Below are 22,128 nucleotides of genomic sequence, written 5' to 3'. Positions count from 1 at the left end.
TGCTTCACTTCCAAAGCAGTGACTCCACGCACGTGTCAGCATGTTTTGTAAAGAGTATAGCGTGAGGGTTTAACCTACAAACACACACTGCAGCACCCTCTGCTGCTACATTTCGTCAGGCCAATGCAGAAGTATTCAGAGTAAAACGACAACACATTGTATCGCAAATCCAATTCAAAAACAGTGTTTACAAAGAAGACTTCGGCAAAACAACACGAGACACCCCCCATGTAATCAATAGACACATATAGCAAATCATAATGCATTAACGCTGAAGAAACTGCCTCAAGAATATACAAAATATAAACTTAAAAACGCAATTGATCACTAAACTATAAGCATTTAAGTGCTGTCTTGGTGTTAGATATCAAATATCAAATGCGTGACTTGTTTATTTTTAAAATGCGGCATTTTTTTATTAGCCACATCTCAATGGAGGACGTGCATCTACCACATAGTTAGTGATATAATACACATTAAATAGCCGGGACGAGAGAAACTCTTAAACCTGATTTCCTCTCGAGTCTGTTAAAGAAGTTTCGTTAGATGAATGTGAAGGCCTTACCGCTGCTGTCCAGGTGTGCCGTGACTCTCCCGTCCCTGTGCAGGATTATTGATGACGGATCTCGGATCAGAAACTCCTCGCCAGGCTGCGTGCGCGGGCGCGGCGCTCTCAGCTCTCTGCAGCACTGAAAACACACTGCCCAAGCCTGCTCCTCATTGATGGGCTGCTCGTAAGACTTCAGCACCTCCTCCAGGGACAGCTCCCGGAGCTCACCTCTCTCCGCAGGAGCAGATACCCTCGAGTCTCCGTCCTGACCGCTTCTGTTCGCTGATCTGGCCATGACGAAGCCGAGCTCTAGCCTACAGTTTCCTGGAAATCCACTTGAATCTGTCTGGAAACGGAATGATGATCCTGCTGTTCATTCCGGGAAGCGTCTGTAATAACGTCAGTCAGTGATGGGCAGAGGAGCGGAGGCGGGTGGACATCTCTGATGGCGCAATTGTAGCAAAAGACATAACGTGAGAGAGAAAGAGAGAGAGAAACTTATCTCATAACCATATATTGCCTAGTGTATGTTGTAGGATGAATCTTTCGCATCGGTCAAGTCTCCTGCATCATGTCTGGATGGGTGTCATATCCTGCATCCTCTGCAAAGTGCTCTCTGAGCTCCTCCCACACACTGGACCAATGAAACATGAGCTGAACTTGCAGAGGAACTAGTTGGGATACATAAATAACCGAAGGCGGCGAAACATGCAACATCATTCAAGCACATTCTGGTTGAAATCAGGGTGCGGATGCATCTTGAATGTTGCACATTGTTGAGGTTGTATCGGTTTGAAAACGGCAATCGATCAATCAATTAAAAAAATGTATTTTGAAATCTATATAATATGAGACTATTAAGAAATATAACGTTATATAAATTAGACAGTTATAATAACAATCCATTTTTTAAATGGGGAGGAGTAACAACTGTTTATTTCAAAACAAAAAAAATAATTGAAAAACAAATACATAAACATTAAAAAAACTACTAAAAAGTAAAATTTTGCCTTTTACCTTTACCTGTAAAGCCTTATTTTTAAACAGGCAAGTTACAACTACTGCTGTCACCTCAGGAGGGTGGTGTTGGCTCATGTATGATAATGACAGCACTTCAAATCTGGTAGTTGAGTGTAAACTGGTGGTGTTACAGGTCTCTCTTATGACTATTTAACTATTTTGTACCTTGTAGGACTACACTCTGGAAAATAAAGGTTCCAAATAAAAAGGGGGTTTTCACATTGATGCCAAATAAGCAGCTTTTAGTGTACAGTTCTTTGAAGAACATTTTATCTTAGTGTGAAGAAGGCAAGGCAAGGAAAGTTTATTTATATAGCACACTTATAACACAAAAGCAAATGAAAGTGATTTACATTAAAGGAATGAAACAATCACAACAACATTACCAAATAATAAGACTTTTAAATGATTTTGCACATTTGGTCCAAGTGTCTCTACAGAGCCTTTTTGTGTGGTAAAGATATTTCATAGATGACGAGGCCTGTTAGTCTGTACTAGGGTTCAGTAATGGATTTCATGCGGGACAGATGTGGGCCGGATCTGGGCCAACACTATGTTGCTGTCTGTGAAGCAACTGTTTGTACATTTTCAAAGAATTTAAATTGCAAAGTTTGTTTAAAATGAATGAACAGTCAGGAATAAAAGAGGAGGATACATAAAATACAGTGCAATCTTTCAGATGTAAACAGTGCTCACAGCTAAACATTTTTAGCACATCTGATCTCTTCTGGAAGCTGGTTCCAGCTGCGGGTGGCATAATAGCTAAACACAGACTCCCCTTGTTCTGATTGAATCTTTGGTATTTCTAACTGACTTGATCCTAATGATGTAAGTGGTATGTTAATTTTATTGTTCAGAAAGCATATCATATAGTGTTCCAGCTCCTACAGATTTGGAGCTTGGTCCAGGACCCATCTTTGATGTCGGTACTACTGGCTGGCATCCCAGTGGTCTCTACACTTCCAAGCCTCATATCCTTCCCACAATCAGGCCTAGCTAAAACCTCTACAAACTGACTTGATGGCAGTCACCATTTTGTGTGTCTGGACAACAAAATGCTCTCAGACCCCAGAGGGGGCCATTTACCAACTCTCTGTCTGCCCCGTTACGGCAAAGGAGGCAGTCCATGAACTCCCTGCCTGTCCGGTTATGGCCAATGAGACCATTGTTAACCTCTCTGCTTTTTATTTTATTCGAGCCTGATCTGCCATGGTGGTTTTCTGCGCCATCTGCTCCACTGAAGTGGTCTTTAGTCCCATCTGCTCCACTGAAGTGGTCTTTAGTCCCATCTGCTCCGCTGTGGTGGTCATCTGCTTCACTATGGGGTTCTTTAGTCCTGTCTGGACTGGACCTGCTCCACTTTGGTGGTTTCAGCTCTGCTTTGGCTTCGCCAGTTCAACCCTGACTTCTGGCTCCATCTTGGCACTCTGCATCACCTGCTCCACCGGCTCTGACCTGGTCTTCTGCTCCACCTTGGCTTTCTTCTCCACCGGCTCTTCATCATTGTCCAGTATTTCCACTGATTCAGTCTACCACTGCTCCATGGTCCTGGTCCTCCACTTCTCCATGGTCTGCCATATGGACCTAGCCCTCCATCCCTCCCCATGTTCCAATTTCGCTCCACCTCCCTCTTGGACTTGTCTTTACTTGTTTAGGAGTGTCTGAAAGCCACTCCTAAATGCCAACTGGAGTGCCCATAAGCTCCCCTAGAGGGAACTTTTGCCACTTTCACAGACTCTATTTCACACTCTATAACACATCTATTAACACCCCACTGCTACTGATTACATACACACCTATATTAAATTTAGAATTGAGTTTAAAATTGTATTATTGGTATTTAAATCATTAAACGATTTAGCACCTTCTTATTTGTCCGATATACTACATTTGATATACTTCAGTCCAATATACTTGGCCTTAGATCCAAAGATAAGCTCTTCCTTCAGATACCCAAAATCTGGCTAAAATCGAGGGGTAACCGAGCCTTTGAAGTGGCCAGCCCAACACTGTGAAACAAGCTACCACTCTATTTTAAATCGGCTTCCACTTTATCTGAGTTCAAGTCATGTCTTAAAACTTATTTTTTGTTTCTTTTAGCCTATAAAATGTGGTAAAATTAGGACCCAAAACTCTGCTTGTAATAACCTAGAACACTGTCTAAGACTTGATGGTTGCTCTGTCAATTCTTCGTCATCAGTTAGGAACCTAGGTGTGCTATTTGATCGCAATCTTTCCTTAGAAAGCCACGTTTGTAGCATTTGAAAAACTGCATTTTTCCATCTCAAAAATATATCTAAATTACGGCCTATGCTCTCAATGTCAAATGCAGAAATGTTAATCCATGCATTTATGACTTCAAGGTTAGACTATTGTAATGCTTTATTGGGTGGTTGTTCTGCACGCTTAGTAAACAAACTACAGCTAGTCCAAAATGCAGCAGCAAGAGTTCTTACTAGAACCAGGAAGTATGACCATATTAGCCCGGTCCTGTCATCGCTGCTCTGGCTCCCTATCAAACATTGTATAGATTTTAAAATATTGCTTATTACTTATAAAGCCCTGAATGGTTTAGCATCTCACTATTTGAACAAGCTCTTTCTACATTATAGTCCTCCACATCCACAAAACTCAGGCAATTTGATAATACCTAGAATATCAAAATCAACTGCAGGCGGCAGATCCTTTTCCTATTTGGTGCCTAAACTCTGGAATAACCTACCTAACATTGCTCGGGAGGCAGACACACTCTTGCAGTTTAAATCTAGATTAAAGACCTCTTTATCCAGATTTATCTAGATCTTTTAACCTGTCTTACACATACCACACTAATATGCTTTTAATATCCAAATCCATTGGTTGATTGGAAGGTTGTTTCAGGATAAAATATGTTGATTCAGGAATATGTTCTGTTTGATGAAATCACATTCAAAATGCTTTTATGGGCTACATCTTTATACGTGCTTGAGTTGGTTCAAAGAATGTCCCAAATCACTCATTTATGAGGTTCATTTCAACAGCCCATCCAGTTAGTGGACATCAAGTCAAGAGCCCATTTTTAAGTTGCTGTAATCAGATTTCTAGTTTATACATTCCAAATTAACAATGAACTTTTCCTCCTGTACATAAGGCATCAATGAAATAACCAGTTTTTGAAGTTGCACCATAAAGTTTAAGGTAACCTTATTAAACAAATTAATGTAATAAATTTGCTGGTAAACATTGCGGCTTTGATATATGTGCTAGGTGTTTCCCAGAAATGTGTAGGAACTTGCAAGTGCCTGGTGGAAAGTGGAGTAACATCTCACACCAAGAACTGGGCAATCTGGTGCTGTTCATGAGGATGAGATGCACTGTAGCACTTAAAGCAGCAGGCGCAAACCCCACATACTCACTGCTATAAAGAGTAGAAGTCTATTTGTACAGAAATAATAGCTTTTATGTACATTATTACAGCAGGGTTTAATGATCAATTGTCAAAAAAAGTTTATAAGGTACATAAAGTTGGGGAAAAATGTTTTACTCCACATTGATCAGACAGAAAGTTTTTAGAAAAACCAGTGGACAAGACATCATGTTTTTACACTGAACATGCAAACAACCAGAAGACCAACATTAATTATAAACCTAGAGAAATCAAGCATAAATACTGATATTCTAAACGTGTGCCATGATTTTCTATTCCTAGTTTAATAACAGAATAGATTGTGATGGATATATAATCAAATGTTCACAAAACTGATCACAAACATTACCTCTTGAAATGACAATGCCTCAATTAACATAATAATAATAATAAGCATGTAAAATTAATTTAAATAATAAATAAAAATAAAAAGTTTACATTTTGTCACATTAGGTTCCAAATGTCAAATATTTTATAGAACAAGTACAAGAATAATAAAAGCCATTTATGTATATGACAAACAAAGCGGTACCACAGTACTACAAAATGTAAAAGTGATTCTGACATTCAGGTTCAAAGTCCTTTTAGATATAATTTATAACATGCTGTTTTACCACAATCAAACAAGTCATGAAAAAAAAAAGAATTATTTATAAAACAATGTCTGTATGACACTTTACCAATACTTCTTTCACAATGGTTAACGGCGGCCAAGTACATGAGAAAAAAAGGTGAAAAAAAAGGCCATAGCGATAAAATTTCACTCTAATTAGTATATACATTTTCACTTTGTAGAGCATGTTACTTTTTAAAAAGCTATTTTAGATCAATATAAAAGAATCTGAAGAGCCCAAAACATCAAATGTAATTCCTGCAATCATCTAATTCCAAAATTATTCAAGTATTTAAATATCTACACATTTAAGAGCAGATAAACATATGGATGAGAAAGATTAGTTATTTTTTCATATGTACTGTATATAATAAGTTTATATTCTTACAATTACCTTGGCTAACATTGAACTTGTAAGAGCACACTCTTGCTCAAGCAGTTTGGTAGAAACTGGTGATTTTCAAATGGGTATCTTTGCTTTGTTTTCAAAATCTCAAAATCCTCAAAACGAGTTAAATTGACATTCTAAGTGATATTCTGTAATATATTTTCATGAATAGGTGTGTATTTTGTCTTGTGGAAGTGGCTTATTATCTCACTTGTTTTACATGGAAGCATAATTAAGTAACTCAAACGTCTTATGTTCCCCTGAAATGCAAAAAAGATCTCTTGGTCTATAAAATGATAGCAACAACATTTTTGGCCCTTGCAATAAATATGAAAAGAATAAACAATATTTTAACCAAGTAATATTGCTAACCCAACTGTAGGCTGTTCACCTAAATGTCCTCATAAAAAAGTCAGTATTAGAAAATTCCCATAATTTACATATTCATTATACATGATGTAAGATTTTTTTTTATATTAAAATATCCAAAAACAACTAGAACAGCATTAAATATTTTGTTGACTTGTGTACTCACATGATCCCAAATTTTTTGAAGAATGTCTAAATCCAGAGAAATAAGCAATTTTAACTAGTGACATGGACCTATGTGTAATTGTGTTGCCTGCCAATGACGTCATAACCCCTCGATTTCTGTTTTTGTTTTGTAGAATACATGGAAACACCAAAGACACTTTAATATGTTGTGTTTTAATAGACCGGTGATGACCACACAGAGTAGCATTATAACAGAACTTTCAAATGTATAATAAAACAGTCCTACTTTACACCACATACGTACGACTGGAAGGAGTGGAAGTGGTCGACAGTGGCATAATAAAAGCTCTGCTGCTTTTGAGCAGTTCATCACGCTCGTTCAGCTGCCTCGTTTCGCTTCGACAGATTTCAGCCTCACCATGCTTCATTCTACTACATTAAAAAAATCATTAGCTCACGCATGAACATGGCATCATCAAACTTGTTTGTTTTGAATACATCCACCAAAAATTACATGTTGTGCATTAAAATTTTCGTTTATGAAACCAATTTAATCCAGATTGAATTGTTAGGTTATTTCAAGTCTATGTTTTGGACTTTAATCCCTGCTTTCCTTAGCATCTTTGATGAAACATTCCCCGGGTTTACAGCTAATAAAAATCTTAAAATCGCACAAGACTAACATCAATCTAAACATAAAATCAAATATGAACTACTTCCTAGTTGGGACACCACTGTTCAACCTGCTTCAGCATATCCGGTCTTCGATTGGTCAATTGATCCTGAAAGGTGTGATGAGCTGGTTAAGGTGTGTTTGTGTCAGGTTTATCTAAACTCTGCGAGACAGTGGGTCTCAAGGAGCAGGAACTCCTTTATTCACAATGATGTGGATATTCAGCTTTATGCGATCAAAGTCTGTGTAAATCTGTAGATAGCTGAATGACATTTTTATGTGACACTTATACAAGAAACACACAGCCGTTATAGTTCTGATTCAATCTGCATCTACAACATCAAAATGAAACGCAAATTATTTCTGTAAACAAAAACAAAAAACACCATAGTTTCTTTTTGTCGATAAATAAAACTTAAAGTTAATTATTGGACCACGATTTCTTCAAAAACAGCATCCAGTGTTAAATGTTGTGTTAAGAAGAGAACAGCGCTTCATTGCTGTAGTGTCCTGTTTAACAGAGGAATGTCCAAATTCTCTGCTGTTCCCTAGGACACATTTGTATGAAGCGAAGGAGAACAAAACTGATGCAAAAATGACACACTTTTATGCCTTTGATCACTGGAGCGTCTCTATACTTTAGCAGTAGTGCTTTTAGAAGGTAGCCAGCTGAACTGATTCTGTTCATTTGGTTTCACCAAGTCTACATCCAGCAGCTTTTGCTCTTCCTCACTTTCCACTGTTTTATATCCAAGCAGAGTCATGGCATCTTTGCAAACATCCTGGATGTGCTGGACTTTTTCAAATGATAAGGTGGTTCTCCAAGCCAAGGAGACGTCCTCTGCATTTCGCGAGGTAATCTTGAAGGCATCACTTTTCTTTCCCTTGCCCCTTCCATGAGTGATGCGGTAGATCCACTCCTGCAAAGTTTCGGTCATGTCCAGCCCTACAAACTCGTACATGGCTTCGATCTCGGCCAGCGTGTTACGCACTAAATCCTCATAACGTATCATTTTGTAGCGTCCCCGTAGGAAATCGGGTGGCTTTATCATGGCGGTCTCATAAATGCGCATATGACTGCGGCAAATCTCCTGCAAGACCTGATACGGCTGTTCATTTTCCGGAAGGTTAGCCTGTTCAAGTACTATGGCGCTATCTTGCACCAGGGCTTTGAAAGACTTCTCTCGGGAACGAAGCACAGCTCGTGGGTCACGAACTAGATGAATGATGCGCAGATCCAGAGTGGGGTCCCGCAGTAGTGGGAACAGTGATTCCAGCTCGAAGAAGCGCACCTCTTTTAACACCACGTGGCTATAGGACTGACACGCTGCCTCCGCGAGCTTCAAACCCTGCGTGTCGCAGTTCTTCTTGCATTCTTGCTCATTGCTGATCTCGTCACGAGCTGTGAGAAAACATGCGGGTGGAGAGCAGAGTGCACGACTGTGGCTCCACATGAAGAGTTTGGAGACGTTACATGGCTGGGGGATGTAAGCGTCCATTACCGACATGTCGCACTGAAAGACACTACGAATCATATCACGCACTGCCATTCGTAAGCTACGTGCACCTGTTTGCTTTACAGACATCCACACGTGCCAGGCTGGCTCCATCAAATAAAAGACATCCGGATGCTGGTTAAACACCTGTCCCAGGAATGATGAGCCAGACCTCCAAGACGACAGCAGCAGCACATGCACCTTGCCCTCAGATAGAGAGTTTTGAGACGGTGGGCGGCTGTACCATCCGTACAGAAGCACCACTGTAACAGCCTGAATTAGCAAAAGGCTCAGCACAGTGGGCTTCGACACTCTCCACCGCAGCATACTGTCAACTGTATTCACCTGCAAAAGAAAGCACATTCATGCTTTATTGTCTGCTTCATGTGCTGGCATTTTTATATGGCAAAGTAATATTCTAAATTATATTAAAATTTAATTTATGCATTAAGCAGATGCTTTTATCCAAAGCGACTTACATTGCATTCAGGCTAACAGTGTTCCCCAGGATCCGATCTACCACTTGAGCTACAGTTACAGCTACAGTTCTAGTTTTAAATGATTACTTATAATAGCTTTAACCCTGTAAAGCTGGGTTTTTTAACATTTAGATGAAAAGTCTGCATATGTGATTTATTCATATTTTGCATGTCTCTCTTTAACCCACCTATTATAGATAATAATTTTGTTAGAAGTAAGCTCCGTGCATGAACTGTGTTCCCATTGATATGGTCCCTACACAGTGTTCATTGCTTCCTACACCCTGAGCAGGGAAAACTGTTAAAGTTTACTTTACTTCGGAACATTCATTTATGGATTTGTGCTGCACAACGTCTTCACACTCGGACAAGTGTTACATTATATAGCTCGGTAAATAAATACAATTTAAATTTGTGTCTTGCACACTTCAATGCACTTTGTGTCATGAGTCTGGTTCTTCTCTCTGATTCGTTTCACCTGTTCTCTCCTCTAGCCCGTTTGCTATTTAATGTTCCCTGTTTTCTTGCCATTTGCCGGATTAATTCGTTAGAGTATGATGCTGGTGGCTATTTACAAACCCTGCTGTATCCGTCTTTTCTTGTCGCTTCATATTCCTGTCAACAGACTGGTACAAGTCAACTAAGCCATTTCACTGTCTATTAATCTCTCTTCTACTCTGTGTCCAGCCCTCCCGCTGTCGACGATCGCCCTGAGCTGTGCTCTATGCATTGCTGCCGCTCAGTACGTGGGGACGAGAGGTCTAAGATCTACTAGAGGGTCTCCCTGATTATCTGCTGCATTCCAGCCACAAACAAGAGTCACGAGAGAGCTGCTGACCCGTTTATAGGGGACCTTCTTCTGAGTCTGTCCTGTTATCTTTTCTATAGACTTTTTGCAATCTACCTGTGTTCCTGTTTAAAGAGACTATTTATCTCTGCATAACCTGCAGCTACCTGAGTTCCCATTTGAAGAGACTTGTTATCACCACTCTCTCAATAAACTCTAACTTTCATTTGCATTTGGATCCTATCTCTTCCTTACTACAGAATAATCCGGCCAAAACTGATGGATCCAGCTAATGAGAGAACCATTCACACAGCTGTCGAACTGCAAAGTGCTATGTTAGGAAGACAAGATGAGGAACTCACCACAACTCATCGTGTAGTCAAGACGCTGGCTGCTCAACTATCTGATTTATCCACCCAGGTTCAGTTGCTCCGGAGAGATCCACCGCCCCTCCAAGGTCGCCTGATGCACCGGAGCCGCCTGTCAATAATCCCCCGAGCTATAGTAGAGAGCCCACTCAATGTCACTCGTTCCTCACGCAAGGTGAGGTGTTTTTTTTCCCTCCAACCAGTCATCTATGCCCGTGAGCAAGCCCGGGTTGCCTATGTCATTTCACTTCTGACTGGGCGTGCCCGCAATTGGGGAACGGCTGCGTGGAAAGCAAGGGCGGAATATTTCATGCGCTTCGACACATTCAAGGATGAGATGTTGCGGGTATTCGACCGTTCGGTCCATGATGAGGAGGCTTCCTGCTTGCTTTCTTCACTCCGCCAGGGAGGACGATCCGTGGTGGATTACTCCATAGAGTTCCGTACTCTCTCGACCACCTGCGGTTGGAATGAAGCAGCCCTTGCAGCTCGCTTTCTGGAGGGACTTAGAGCTCATGTCAAAGATGAAGTCATTGCCCGTGAGCTGCCTACGAGTCTCGACCCACTCATTGATCTCGCTATCCGCGTAAAAAAAAAAAAAGATTTGATCTTCATCACCGTGTCAGAGGCGCTGACTCCACCTCCTCTTCCTCGGTTGCAGCGTCTTCTCCTCCCATCTCCATTCCTGTTCCAAAGCCAATGCAGCTCGGCGTTCTGCGTATCTCTGCAAAGGAGAGAGAACGACGCCTCGTCAATCGCCTCTGCATGTACTGAGGAGCGGCCAAACACTTTGTTTCGAGCTGCCCTGTAAAAGCCAATGCTTGCCATTAGAAGAGGGGGTACTGGCGAGCGCGACTTCTTTGATCTCCTCATCCACGTCCTGCACAACCGTTTCAATAACCTTGAGCTGGGCTGGTACCACTGTTTCATGCAAGGCTTTAATAGACTCTGAGGAAAATTTCCTTGACGAAGCTTGGGCTCGAAAACAAGGTTTTCCTTTGAGGAGCCATAAACAGGCCATACCCCTTTTTTCCTTAGATGGTAGCCCCCTGCCCAGTATCGATCTTCAGTCTATCCTTTTAGCTCTAACTGTTTCAGGAAACCATCATGAGACTCTTTCCTTTTTAGTTTTTCATTCCCCTTATTCCCCAGTAGTTCTAAGTCACCCCTGGTTAGTCAGACACAATCCCCATTTCGATTGGTCTTGTAATAGTATTCTTTCATGGAGCCTGCCTTGTCATGTCAACTGTCTGTTATCCGCTAATCCTTCTGTTTCCCCTGTCTCTGTTTTTCAGGAGGAGCCAGCCGATTTGACTGGGGTTCCGGAGGAATATCATGATCTGAGGGTGGTGTGTAGTCAGTCCCGGGCCACTTTTCTTCCTCCACACCGTCCCTATGATTGCAGTATTGATCCATTCCACCCGGTACTTCACCTCCTCGTGGTAGTTTGTAATCTCTAACAGGTCCTGAACGCAAGGCACTTGAGAGTTATCTGTCTGATTTGTTAGCCGCCGGTACTATTGTCGCTTCTTCTTCGCCTGCAGGTGCGGGGTTTTTCTTTGTGAAGAAAAAGGACGGCTCTCTTCGACCCTGTATCAATGAAGTCGTACCGGGGCCTCAACAAAATTACCGTTAAGAATCGTTCAAGCTTTTACAGGGGGCGAGGGTCTTCACTAAGTTAGATTTGTGTAACGCGTATCATTTAATCCGCATTAGGGAAGGGGATGAATGGAAGACCGCTTTCAATACCCCACTTGGGCACTTTGAATATCGGGTTCTTCCGTTCGGCCTCGTCAACACACCTGCAGTCTTTCAGGCGTTAATCAACGATGTACTGAGAGACATGCTTAATGTCTTCGTTTATTTAGATGATATTCAGATTTTCTCACCGTCTCTCCAAGTTCATGTCCAGCATGTTCCCCGTCTTCTCCAGCGCCTCCTGGAGAACAGTCTGTTCGTAAAAGCCGAGAAATGCACGTTTCATGCCCACTTTGTCACCTTTCTTGGTTCTGTAATCTCGTCGGAGGGGATAAGCATGGATCCCATTAAGGTACAAGCCGTTACAGAGTGGCCCATTCCGGAGTCTCGAGTCACGTTACAGCGCTTTCTTGGATTTGCCAATTTCTATCAACGTTTTATACGCAATTTTAGCCAAGTAGCCACGCCTCTCACTGCTCTCACTTCAGTCAAGTCGAGTTTTAAGTGGACAGAGTCTGCTCAGATGGCTTTTGATCGTTAAAAGTATTTATTTACTACTGCGCCTATTCTCGTGACTCCTGATGTATCCAAACAGTTCATTGTCGAGGTTGATGCATCTGAGGTGGGCGTTGGGGGCTCAGACTCAGATAATAGAGTTCATCAGTGCGTGTATTTTTCACACCGCCTCTCGTCTGCGGAGCGTAATTATGATGTGGGGGATCGCGAACTCCTCGCCATCTGTTTGGCATTAGGCCAGTGGAGACAATGGTTAGAGGGCTCTACCGTTCCGTTTGTAGTCTGGACCGATCATAGAAATCTGGAGTACATTCATTCTGCCAAGAGACTTAATGCGCGTCAGGCTAGCTGGTCATTGTTTTTCGCTCGTTTCGATTTTACAATCTCTTTTCGACCTGGCTCTAAAAATGTCAAGCCAGACACCTTGTCTCATCTATTCGAATCCACAGACGCCATCCCCACGCCTCGGGAGATAATCCCTCCAGGGCGAGTAATTGGTACTGCCGTCTGGGGTATTGAGAGGCTCGTTAAGCACGCTCTGTCTCATTCGATCGCTCCACATAACGTTCCTAAGAACCTCCTTTTTGTCCCAGTTTCCGCTCGTTCGGCAGTCTTTCAGTGGGCTCACTCTTCCAAGTTAACTGCCCATCCCGGCATTAGGGGCACGCTAGCTTTGGTCCGTCAATGATTTTGGTGGCCCACTTTAGAACATGATGTACGTCGCTTCGTAGCCTCTTGCGCTATTTGCTCTCAGACTAAGTATGGTCACTCTCCGCCTGCCGGTCTTCTTAGACCACTTCCCATTCAGTCGCGTCCTTGGTACCACATTGGTCTTGACTTTATTACCGGCCTCTCCTCCTCGGCTGGTAATACTGTAATTCTCACTGTGGTAGACCGTTTTTCCAAGTCCGCTCACTTTATACCGCTTCCTAAACTCCCCACTGCCAAGGAGACAGCTCAAGTACTGGTATCTCATGTTTTCAAGAATCACGGGCTTCCCTCTGATGTCGTATCTGACAGGGGACCTCAATTCGCATCCCAGTTCTGGAAAGAATTCTGTCGTCTGATTGGTGCGTCTGTCAGCCTCTCGTCTGGTTTCCACCCTCAAACCAACGGGCAAGCAGAACGCACTAACCAGATAATCGGTCAACTTCTGCGCTGCCTGGCATTTCGGAATCCCTCTTCGTGGGTCGAGCATTTACCCTGGGCAGAATATGCTCACAATTCTCTCCCGTCCTCTGCTACTGGTCTGTCGCCGTTTCACTGTTGTCTGGGATACCAACCTCCCCTGTTGGACAGAGTCCAATGTTCCCTCCATTCAGGCTTTTATTAAACGCTGTAAATGTACTTGGAGATGGGTGAGAGCATCTCTGTGTCGTTCAAGGGTTCGCATTCTAAGAAATGCAAATAAACATTGTGTCAAGGTATGTGTGTGGTCAAAGAGTGTGGCTTTCCACTATCAATTTGCCTCTTCAGGCACCGTCTTGTAAATTAGCTCCCTGCTTTATCGGACCTTTTCAGATTTCCAAGGTCATCAATCCTGTCACGGTAAAGTTGAGGCTTCCTCCTGAGCTCTGGCGCATTTACCCGGTTTTTCACGTATCCTGCATAAACAAGTCGAACGTTTTCCTTCTCGTATTTCCGTTCCTCCTATTCATGCCGTGGGCACGTCTGTCTACACTGTACGCAAGATTCTTGATATGCGTCGTCACGGTCGTGGCCATCAATTCCTAGTGGGAGGGCTACGTTCCTGGGGAGAGAAGCTGGGTCCCCTCCCGGGACATCCTGGCTAGCGCCCTTATTGATGATTTCCTTCGGAACCGGCAGGTCCCTCCCTCGGGATCGCCCTGAGCTGTGCTCTATGCATTGCTGCCGCTCAGTACATGGGGACGAGAGGTCTAAGATCTACTAGAGGGTCTCCCTGATTATCTGCTGCATTCCAGCCACAAACAAGAGTCACGAGAGAGCTGCTGACCCGTTTATAGGGGACCTTCTTCTGAGTCTGTCCTGTTATCTTTTCTATAGACTTTTGCAATCTACCTGTGTTCCTGTTTAAAGAGACTATTTATCTCTGCATAACCTGCAGCTACCGGAGTTCCCGTTTGAAGAGACTTGTTATCACCACTCTCTCAATAAACTCTAACTTTCATTTGCATTTGGATCCTATCTCTTCCTTACTACACTTTGAATGGAACATATATGTTCGCTTTCGAACTGAACTCATGGCGGAACAAGAACAAACATCTGAAGCCGTACACACAAAATGTGCAGAGCAGGGGGCACGAGGACTGGAATTGAGAACCGCTGGGTTAACCTATCTTCCTTAATTTATTTTTTAAAGTGATACAACTCTACTTCGCAATTTTACTTTTCTACTTTAATGTTTGCATGTTGCCAAATCACAACCTGCTGCTGTTTTTCAATCCATCCAGGAGTCAATCTTATTCATGCAGAGCTCGTAACAGTCAACTCACAGCCAACGCAATTTATCTTTATCTGAATCACCAGCTGTTTCTATATCCAAAACTGATGACTGGTCGAAACATTGGTGCATTGCTTATGAATGCAAATGAACAAAAATAATACTCTAAAGTGAGTCTGAATATCAAGGGAAATCACATTTACTACTTCTGGAAATACTTGAAAGTAAGAGGTGAAACCAGGAACAAAAAAATAAAATAAATAAATAATAATTACTTACCAAGAGCCAACTGGGAGTACAATTAAATTTAGGGGAGTAAATAAAGTTTAATTACAACCAGATGTATATTTAAATAAAAGCTATTATAAACTTGACCCTCCTGAATCAAATCTAAGAGATAAAAAGTCCACTAAAGCAAACCTCAGTCACGTTTCGGTCACACACCTAACAACTTACACAGTGAAAAGATTTGCCATCAGATTTTCAGCCAGGAAAATGTAAGTTAACCACCGTGTCCCCAGCGGAAAAATTGGCTTCTGCAAATCGATATCTATTAACAAATAAGGTGAAAGAAGTATCCTTCAAACTTCTTCACAGAATATACCCTGCTAAAGATTATTTAATTAAATTTAAAAAGGATATTGATGTTAGCTGTAGCTGGCAGAAACCAGAGACAGCTGTTCATTTATTTTGGCACTGCCCTTCTGTGTCTTTTTTTTTGGAAGAATGTGCTTGATTTTATTGTTAGATATGTTGATGGAGATTTCATTTTAGAGTTGAAAGATGTTCTTTTATGTATAACTGTAAACTCCAAAGATACACAGACCTGCATTTTTTTTTTTTTTTTTTTTTTTTTTAATGGCAAAATTTCATATACATAAATGTACATTTTCAGGTAAAAAAAAAAAAACATGTTTTATAGCATTTAAAAATGAGGTGAAATACTATATTGATTCTATATTACCCTCAAGGAAACAAAAAAGCTATTCGAATTTAGCAAGCATGTACACTTCTTAATGTATTCCTATAATGTTGTTACATCTTCCCCTAGCATTATTTTCTTGTATTGTTACTGTATGTTTTATATTGTTGTGTAATTCTGTGCAATAAAAAAAATAGTGTGGCCGAAAAAAAAGTACTACATTTTAAATGGATCATACTACAAAGCTTGCAAAGAGTGCTCATAATAACCACTAAATGCTGTCACTATTAAGTTTGTTTAGAGTGTACACACTAACATACATCGTGTGAGCATTTGTGTATGTACAATTGTTCGCTAACATATATGTTAGCGAATAACTCACAAGATAAATTTGGTGCATAAAATAAGCTTTACTATAGTCTTTTTCCACTTAAAAGCTTAAATTATAGTCTTTTTTCCATTTAAAAGTTTATTTTATGCACCAAATATCTTGCCAAGTAAAAATGCACTTTACAGTCGATATTTGTTTTATGTGAGGATCGATCCTTTTGATTAACATCAATGCATATGCATAACGCCCATGCATACACCATGGCATGAGCCAATAGCTTCCGTGCGTCAGAAATTAATACCGCTATTGTCTCCATTTGGCTTGTGCGCATTAGAAGACAACACCTCTTCTGCCACAACCAATTGTTTTTCGCACATAAACCATGGTTACCGAAAACTTTAAATATATTGCACGAGACACAAAGGATAATATGATGATTTTTATTAGCTACTTGGTGAAATATCTCTTTAAGAGCTTTGTTACACCTGACAGAGAAACAGGTGGGAAACGTAGTGTGATAAATGAGTAATACGATCAGATTTCGTTTGTTTCCCATGTGTGGTCCTTTACACTTTCCCTTTTCGTAGTAGGCTATTTAAAACATTTTTTTACAATAAAACAAAAACAAAAAAAAGTGACTTTTACATTTACTTTGAGACAATTTTGAGACATTAGAACCAATCAAACCAACAAATCCTTTGTAGCGATTCATCATTTGAGCTAACAAGTGTTTCTACAATATAACGTAATTATTAAAATAATATTTTTGTAAAGTCTAAATGCTGTTAACATCGCCAGATGTTATAAACATGTTATATTAGACACATGTGACTTCTATTGAGAAGTGACACTCCTATCACAAACAGATCATTTTAAGAGTCACTTGAAGAAATGTCGAAAACACATATTTTCATGTAATAGCCTACCTTATGTCTATAGTAGAGGCTGCATATTATTAAATCGTGCCTTACCTTCCGTTCAACAGTGCGATCGGATTCAGGGACAAGACCTTTATGCTATAAACTCTAGAGGGGGGAGAAACTTTGAGACGTTGCCTTTAAGTGTGATTGGCAAGAGGTGGGCGGAGCTATCAGGCTCCAGCAGTAGAGGTCTGCACTTGGGACGGTCCAAAGCTCTCCATTGACCTTCTATTGCAGGAAGCTGCCACCTCGTTGTCATTTCTGACTTCTAACAAAACACAGAGTGATGCCTAAAGCTGCTATGTGACAAGGTGTACAGTAAATAAGCTGAGAAACTCAGAACTACGTTTTTATAAGCTGTCTCTGGTTTAGCCAAGTGACCTTTATTTTTATAGTGCTTTTAACAATACAGATTTAATATAGTTAACAATCTATTTCACACAGAGTACCGTTTTTCTTTTTTTTTTGCAGATATCAGCATGAACACATTTAATAATAATTTGATACAAGTCATTCAGTCATTAACAAAGTCAAATGCATTGTTGAATGAATCTGTTCAATCTCAATGACTCACTCATTAACAATCACTTGCTGTCACCTACTGGGTTTTAATTTCACATTCACACTATTTTTGCATTTGTAACTGCAGTTTAAATGCATCCATGTCCCCCCTGAGAAATTCATCTAAATTCTGTTTTAGATGCAGATTGCAGAAATGTTTTCTTATGTTGGAATAAAAGACACTAAGTACTGGATGATGTGCTTCTCATTCTTACCAAAAAATACAAAATGGAAGAAAGGGTTAAATCTGAACACAATCTTGCTACTCAAGCTGTGTATGTACATTTTTTATATATATCTACTTAAGTACAATAAATATCACATACTTTAAGACTTTTATTCAGGTATTATTAGAAACAGTGACTTCAACTTTTACCAAAGTTATTTTCTGGTTTGAGAATTATACTTATTTTATTTGAGTATGGCTGTCTTGAGTACTTTACTGCCACTACTCCATTGTGTAAGGAATAATACAAAGCTCATTTAAACATGCACAGGTGTGATGCACCTATGTTTACTTAAAAAAAACTACAATTCTGTACACTACACAAGACACACATTGTTTTCCAACTAACATAGCTATATCTGAGTTTCCTAAAGAGTGAATATACACCAACTAAATCTATGATAGATATAACTATAAATTCACAGATTCATAAAGCGCTACATGTGGTACATTATGGACGAATGAAACAAGAAAACACTGCTGTCCATGGTGCCAGATTTGCTTGATCTCATTGGTGAGAACCAACCAAGAAAAGATAAGTACGTGTGTTTCCTGGGAAACATATGATGTGCTTCTGTTTGGTTTGAGTCAACATTAGTTTAACACCATTTTATTGACAGGTATTCCATGTGTTTTCTTTTTACTGAAAATAATCTTCCAGATGATGTTTAACACATTTGGTGAAACATGAAGTACTTTAAAACCAGTAAAACCAGTGATTCCACACGCATCCTGGTGGGAGTTTCTTATGAATGCACTTGAACTAAACAAAGAGAGCTACAGTTTGTATATAGGAAAACTTTAGCAAACACAAGTCCTCAAAAACAAATGAAGGTCCTCATAATTGCATAATTAATATAAATAAAAGCACACAAAAGATCAGGAGCTGTGCTGTTTAAATGCCGCTACTGCGGTGGCTGATAAAACCTGGTTTTGAAAGACATATGTTTGAATGTGCTGGAAAACCCAAAGAAAGATGAGCAGGACGCTGACATACTGAATCCAGGCAAACTTGATGGTTTCCCAAAAGCCCGGCCAATAGGTAGAAAAAACAGTTGAGGATTAAACTTGAACTGATCAAATAAAACATGAGTGGAGAACATAGAAATCAGGAGTGTTTAGGAAGTGACATGTGCAACTCAAAGTCACTTCATGTGTCATGAGAGTTTAAGCTCTAGCCACAAATTAAAAAGTATAAAGCAGCAATTTCCAGTCAATGTGGTTTTTTATTTATTAAAATCATGATATCTGAAAGAAACGTTCATTTTTTTTGGTATCAGGATTTAGTTGTAGACCAGATGGTTGATGTTCGTAACCATGCATTAAGCAAAAAGAATTTGCACTAAATGCCCTCAAACAGAGAATATTTTACAACAAAGGGAAAGTTTCCCCAAAAATTTAAATTCTGTCATCATTTACTCACCCTTATGTTGCTCCAAAACAGGAAGTCTCTTCTGCTCACGATGGCTGCATTTATTTGATAAAAAATACAGAGAAAAACACTAATATTGTGAAATATTATTACAATTTACAATTATTATTTTAATATACTTTAAAGGGGTCATATGATGTTGCTAAAAAAACATTGCATCATATGACCTCATTTTATATGTACTGTTTTTAGCACATTTCTGTGATCAAAGCATCATTACTCCAGTCTTCAGCGTCACATGATTCTTCAGTAATCATTCTTATTTGCTGATTTATTAGCAAACTGAAAGCAGTTGAGCTGCTTTAATATATATTTTTACTTTTTTTTCAGGATTCTTTTGATGACTAAAAACCTAAAAAGTAAAACAGCATATATTTAAAATATAAAGATTTTGTAACAATATACACTAACGTTCAAAAGTTTGGGGTCCGTACATTTACTTTTTTTCAAAGAAATTAATAATTATATTCAGCAACAACATGTTAAATTGATAAAAAGTGACAGTAAAGACTATATTGGTTAGAAAAGATTTATATTTTGAATAAACTTGTTATTCATCAAACAATCCTGAAAAAAAACATCACAGGATCATGTGACATTTAAGACTGGAGTAATGATGCTGAAAATTCAGCTGTGCATCACAGGAATAAATTCTATTTTAAAGTATATTCAAATGGAAAAGGTTTATTTTTAAATTTAACAATATTTCACAATATTGGTGTTTTTTTTTTCTGTATTTTTGATCAAATAAAGGCAGTCTTGATGATCACATGAGTCTCTCTCTCACTGTATATTTAATATAAATGTAAAAAAAACCACACACGTAAATGTAAAGGATATGTAATAGTTTCTTCTGGATAGTTGATCTGTGCGCTGATCTGGAATGGAGATTTTACAGCTCTGCCCAGCGTCCACACGGGAATGACTCCGGAGAGATGAGTCGTCACTGTGTGTGAGAGACAGACAGACTGCTGGCAATGAAAGCTAAAACAAAAGCAGCCTAGCAGTACCTGAAGCCTACCCGAGAACCAGATAATACATGCTTATCATTGGTGGACTGACATTTGACAGAACTGACAAATAAGGTTTCAATATTCAATACCTGAAAGACACAAAAATATAGCAGTAGGTGATGAACTCAGAAAAAAGCTCAGGACGTTCAAGAGTAAATATCAGAGGATGCTACCAAAAAAATACAGCCTAGAGTGAATACAAATCTGCTTTTTCTGAAAGAAACAAGGTGCAAATAAAGAAGACAAGACACGAGAGCCTCTGGACATATTCATAACAGTAATGAAACAACACATTTGTTTGTCTTTGTCTTACGGTTTCTCTGCTGGTAGAGTCTAATGATGTTGGTCAGGTCATATGTACTCGCAAACGGACTGGATCCATTGATCACTGATACCTAGCAAAGGAATAAAAAAAGGCAATCAGTCAAACCATCATCACATTAATCTTTATGTAGGTCATAAGTTGATAAACATGGTTCTCCTGGGGCTTGTTTAGATGTAATCACATTGTAGGTACTATGTAAGCCTCGGTGTGGAAGAGGAGTCCTCTGATTTAACTTCAGGTCTCCACAGATGAAGAGCTGAGATCCTGGGACAGGCAAGGAATGCTGCACAAAGGCAAGCGTCTGCATCACAACCGTAGACATTCGCTAGACAGATGGACAGTTAGACACACAATCAGAGAGCTAGATAAGCCATACACAGAGGTATAGACAGAGAGAGAGCAAGAAAGATATATAATAATACTGAACGAGTAGAAATGGGGCATCTGATTTGTGTAATGCACTGAATACACACAAACAGCTGGTATGAGAAGGTAAGGAGGAGCTGAACGCCAAACATCTGTTCTTCTGGCTTGAGTGGGATGTTGATCTGGAGCACGAGGAAGTCAGATTTCCCATCCTGGTTTCTGTCCTCCTCCTGGACCTGAATAGTGAACAAACCAGTGAACTTTCAATATGCTTACAGAGTTCACTATTGCTTTATTGCAAAAAGGTTTTAATTACTCACAGAGACAGATGGGATGCGTAAACTATTTCCGATCAATCGATAAAAATTGGGAAATGTGCTCCATGCTATATAACTCCCTGCTGTGTCTGTGGCTCCGATCACAATCATGTCATACTGGAACTGAATGACCGCTTGTTCTTCATATGTGCTCCTCTTCAGCCAGAAGCCTGTAAACAGCAACAAGCAGAGTCACTTATGTGTCAAGTGTTTGGAATTTGGAAATAATTTGCTTGGAATAAAATGCAGTTTACCTTGACTTCTGTAAGCCACCAGAAGAGGTTAAATATACGTGAGGCATAATAACACAGAGAAACAGTGTTGCTCTCGTGCAAACAGATGTTCTGTATCTTATTAAAGCGGGGTGGGAGTAAACGTCATAAAAAGCCATTGTTGTCAACAAAAGCGAAATCCCTTTTAACGACCCATAATACCATTAAACAAACGCATATTCTGTGAGCACTGTCAAATACATTAACGATCAAACAAAAGCTGATTCAGATAAATAATATTAAACTTTGGGGGGTCGAAAGTGTAGTCTACAGATTAATTCATTATTCCAGCAAACCAACAACACGCGCACTGAGTGTTTGCGGTTTCGCAGCGTCATCTGGTCACCATAGCAACAACGCCAAACTGGGCCTTGTGCGAAGTATGTATATAGGAATTATTATATATTAATTGATCCCAATTATGTCAAAACGACGAGTCTGATCACTTGGTTTCAACAATCAAATAAGTGTAGTTGCTGCAAAACATAAGAACTCTCGTATGAAACCCCGGAATCTTCCGAATGGTACGGCC

At 39.9% G+C, this 22,128-nt stretch overlaps 3 protein-coding genes across 4 annotated transcripts in view; all 3 read right to left on the bottom strand.

The window, feature by feature from the left end:
* Positions 1-1,336, bottom strand: part of spire2 (spire-type actin nucleation factor 2) — a 37,385-nt gene extending 36,049 nt beyond the window's left edge. Inside the window, exon 1 of the mRNA XM_026239469.1 lies at positions 566-1,336. Within this exon, the coding sequence (XP_026095254.1) occupies positions 566-845 (280 nt within the window). The 5' untranslated portion in view covers positions 846-1,336. The remainder of the gene's footprint in view (positions 1-565) is intronic.
* A 5,333-nt stretch (positions 1,337-6,669) lies between these two features.
* On the bottom strand, positions 6,670-17,189 carry chst6 (carbohydrate sulfotransferase 6). Of its 2 annotated transcripts, none has more exons than XM_026239466.1 (2): positions 17,136-17,189; positions 6,670-8,986 (listed from the first exon to the last, which is right to left on the bottom strand). In XM_026239466.1, the coding sequence occupies exon 2, from the start codon at positions 8,966-8,968 to the stop codon at positions 7,778-7,780; it is 1,191 nt and encodes a 396-aa protein (XP_026095251.1). In that variant the 5' UTR covers positions 8,969-8,986; positions 17,136-17,189; the 3' UTR covers positions 6,670-7,777. The 2 variants fall into 2 exon arrangements, with proteins under 2 accessions (XP_026095251.1, XP_026095252.1); XM_026239467.1 differs by having other exon boundaries at positions 17,091-17,167.
* Positions 17,190-17,544: 355 nt separating this feature from the next.
* On the bottom strand, positions 17,545-22,063 carry tmem231 (transmembrane protein 231). Its single transcript, XM_026239465.1, is given in 8 exon segments — positions 17,545-18,913; positions 20,144-20,249; positions 20,630-20,711; positions 20,823-20,966; positions 21,115-21,243; positions 21,328-21,494; positions 21,579-21,634; positions 21,636-22,063. Coding segments are annotated over 8 exon segments (927 nt in total). The 5' UTR covers positions 21,716-22,063; the 3' UTR covers positions 17,545-18,750.
* Positions 22,064-22,128: the final 65 nt, after the last annotated feature.

Source organism: Carassius auratus, chromosome 50 (assembly GCF_003368295.1).
Source record: "Carassius auratus strain Wakin chromosome 50, ASM336829v1, whole genome shotgun sequence".
Taxonomy (NCBI): domain Eukaryota; kingdom Metazoa; phylum Chordata; class Actinopteri; order Cypriniformes; family Cyprinidae; genus Carassius; species Carassius auratus.
Note: the sequence above shows the minus strand (reverse complement) of the source record. Positions and strands in the feature narration are given on the sequence as shown.

What these genes read in the sequence shown, in the direction of transcription:
- chst6 (XM_026239466.1), bottom strand. Translation starts at nt 8,968, where the DNA reads ATGCTGCGGTGGAGAGTGTCGAAGCCCACTGTGCTGAGCCTTTTGCTA.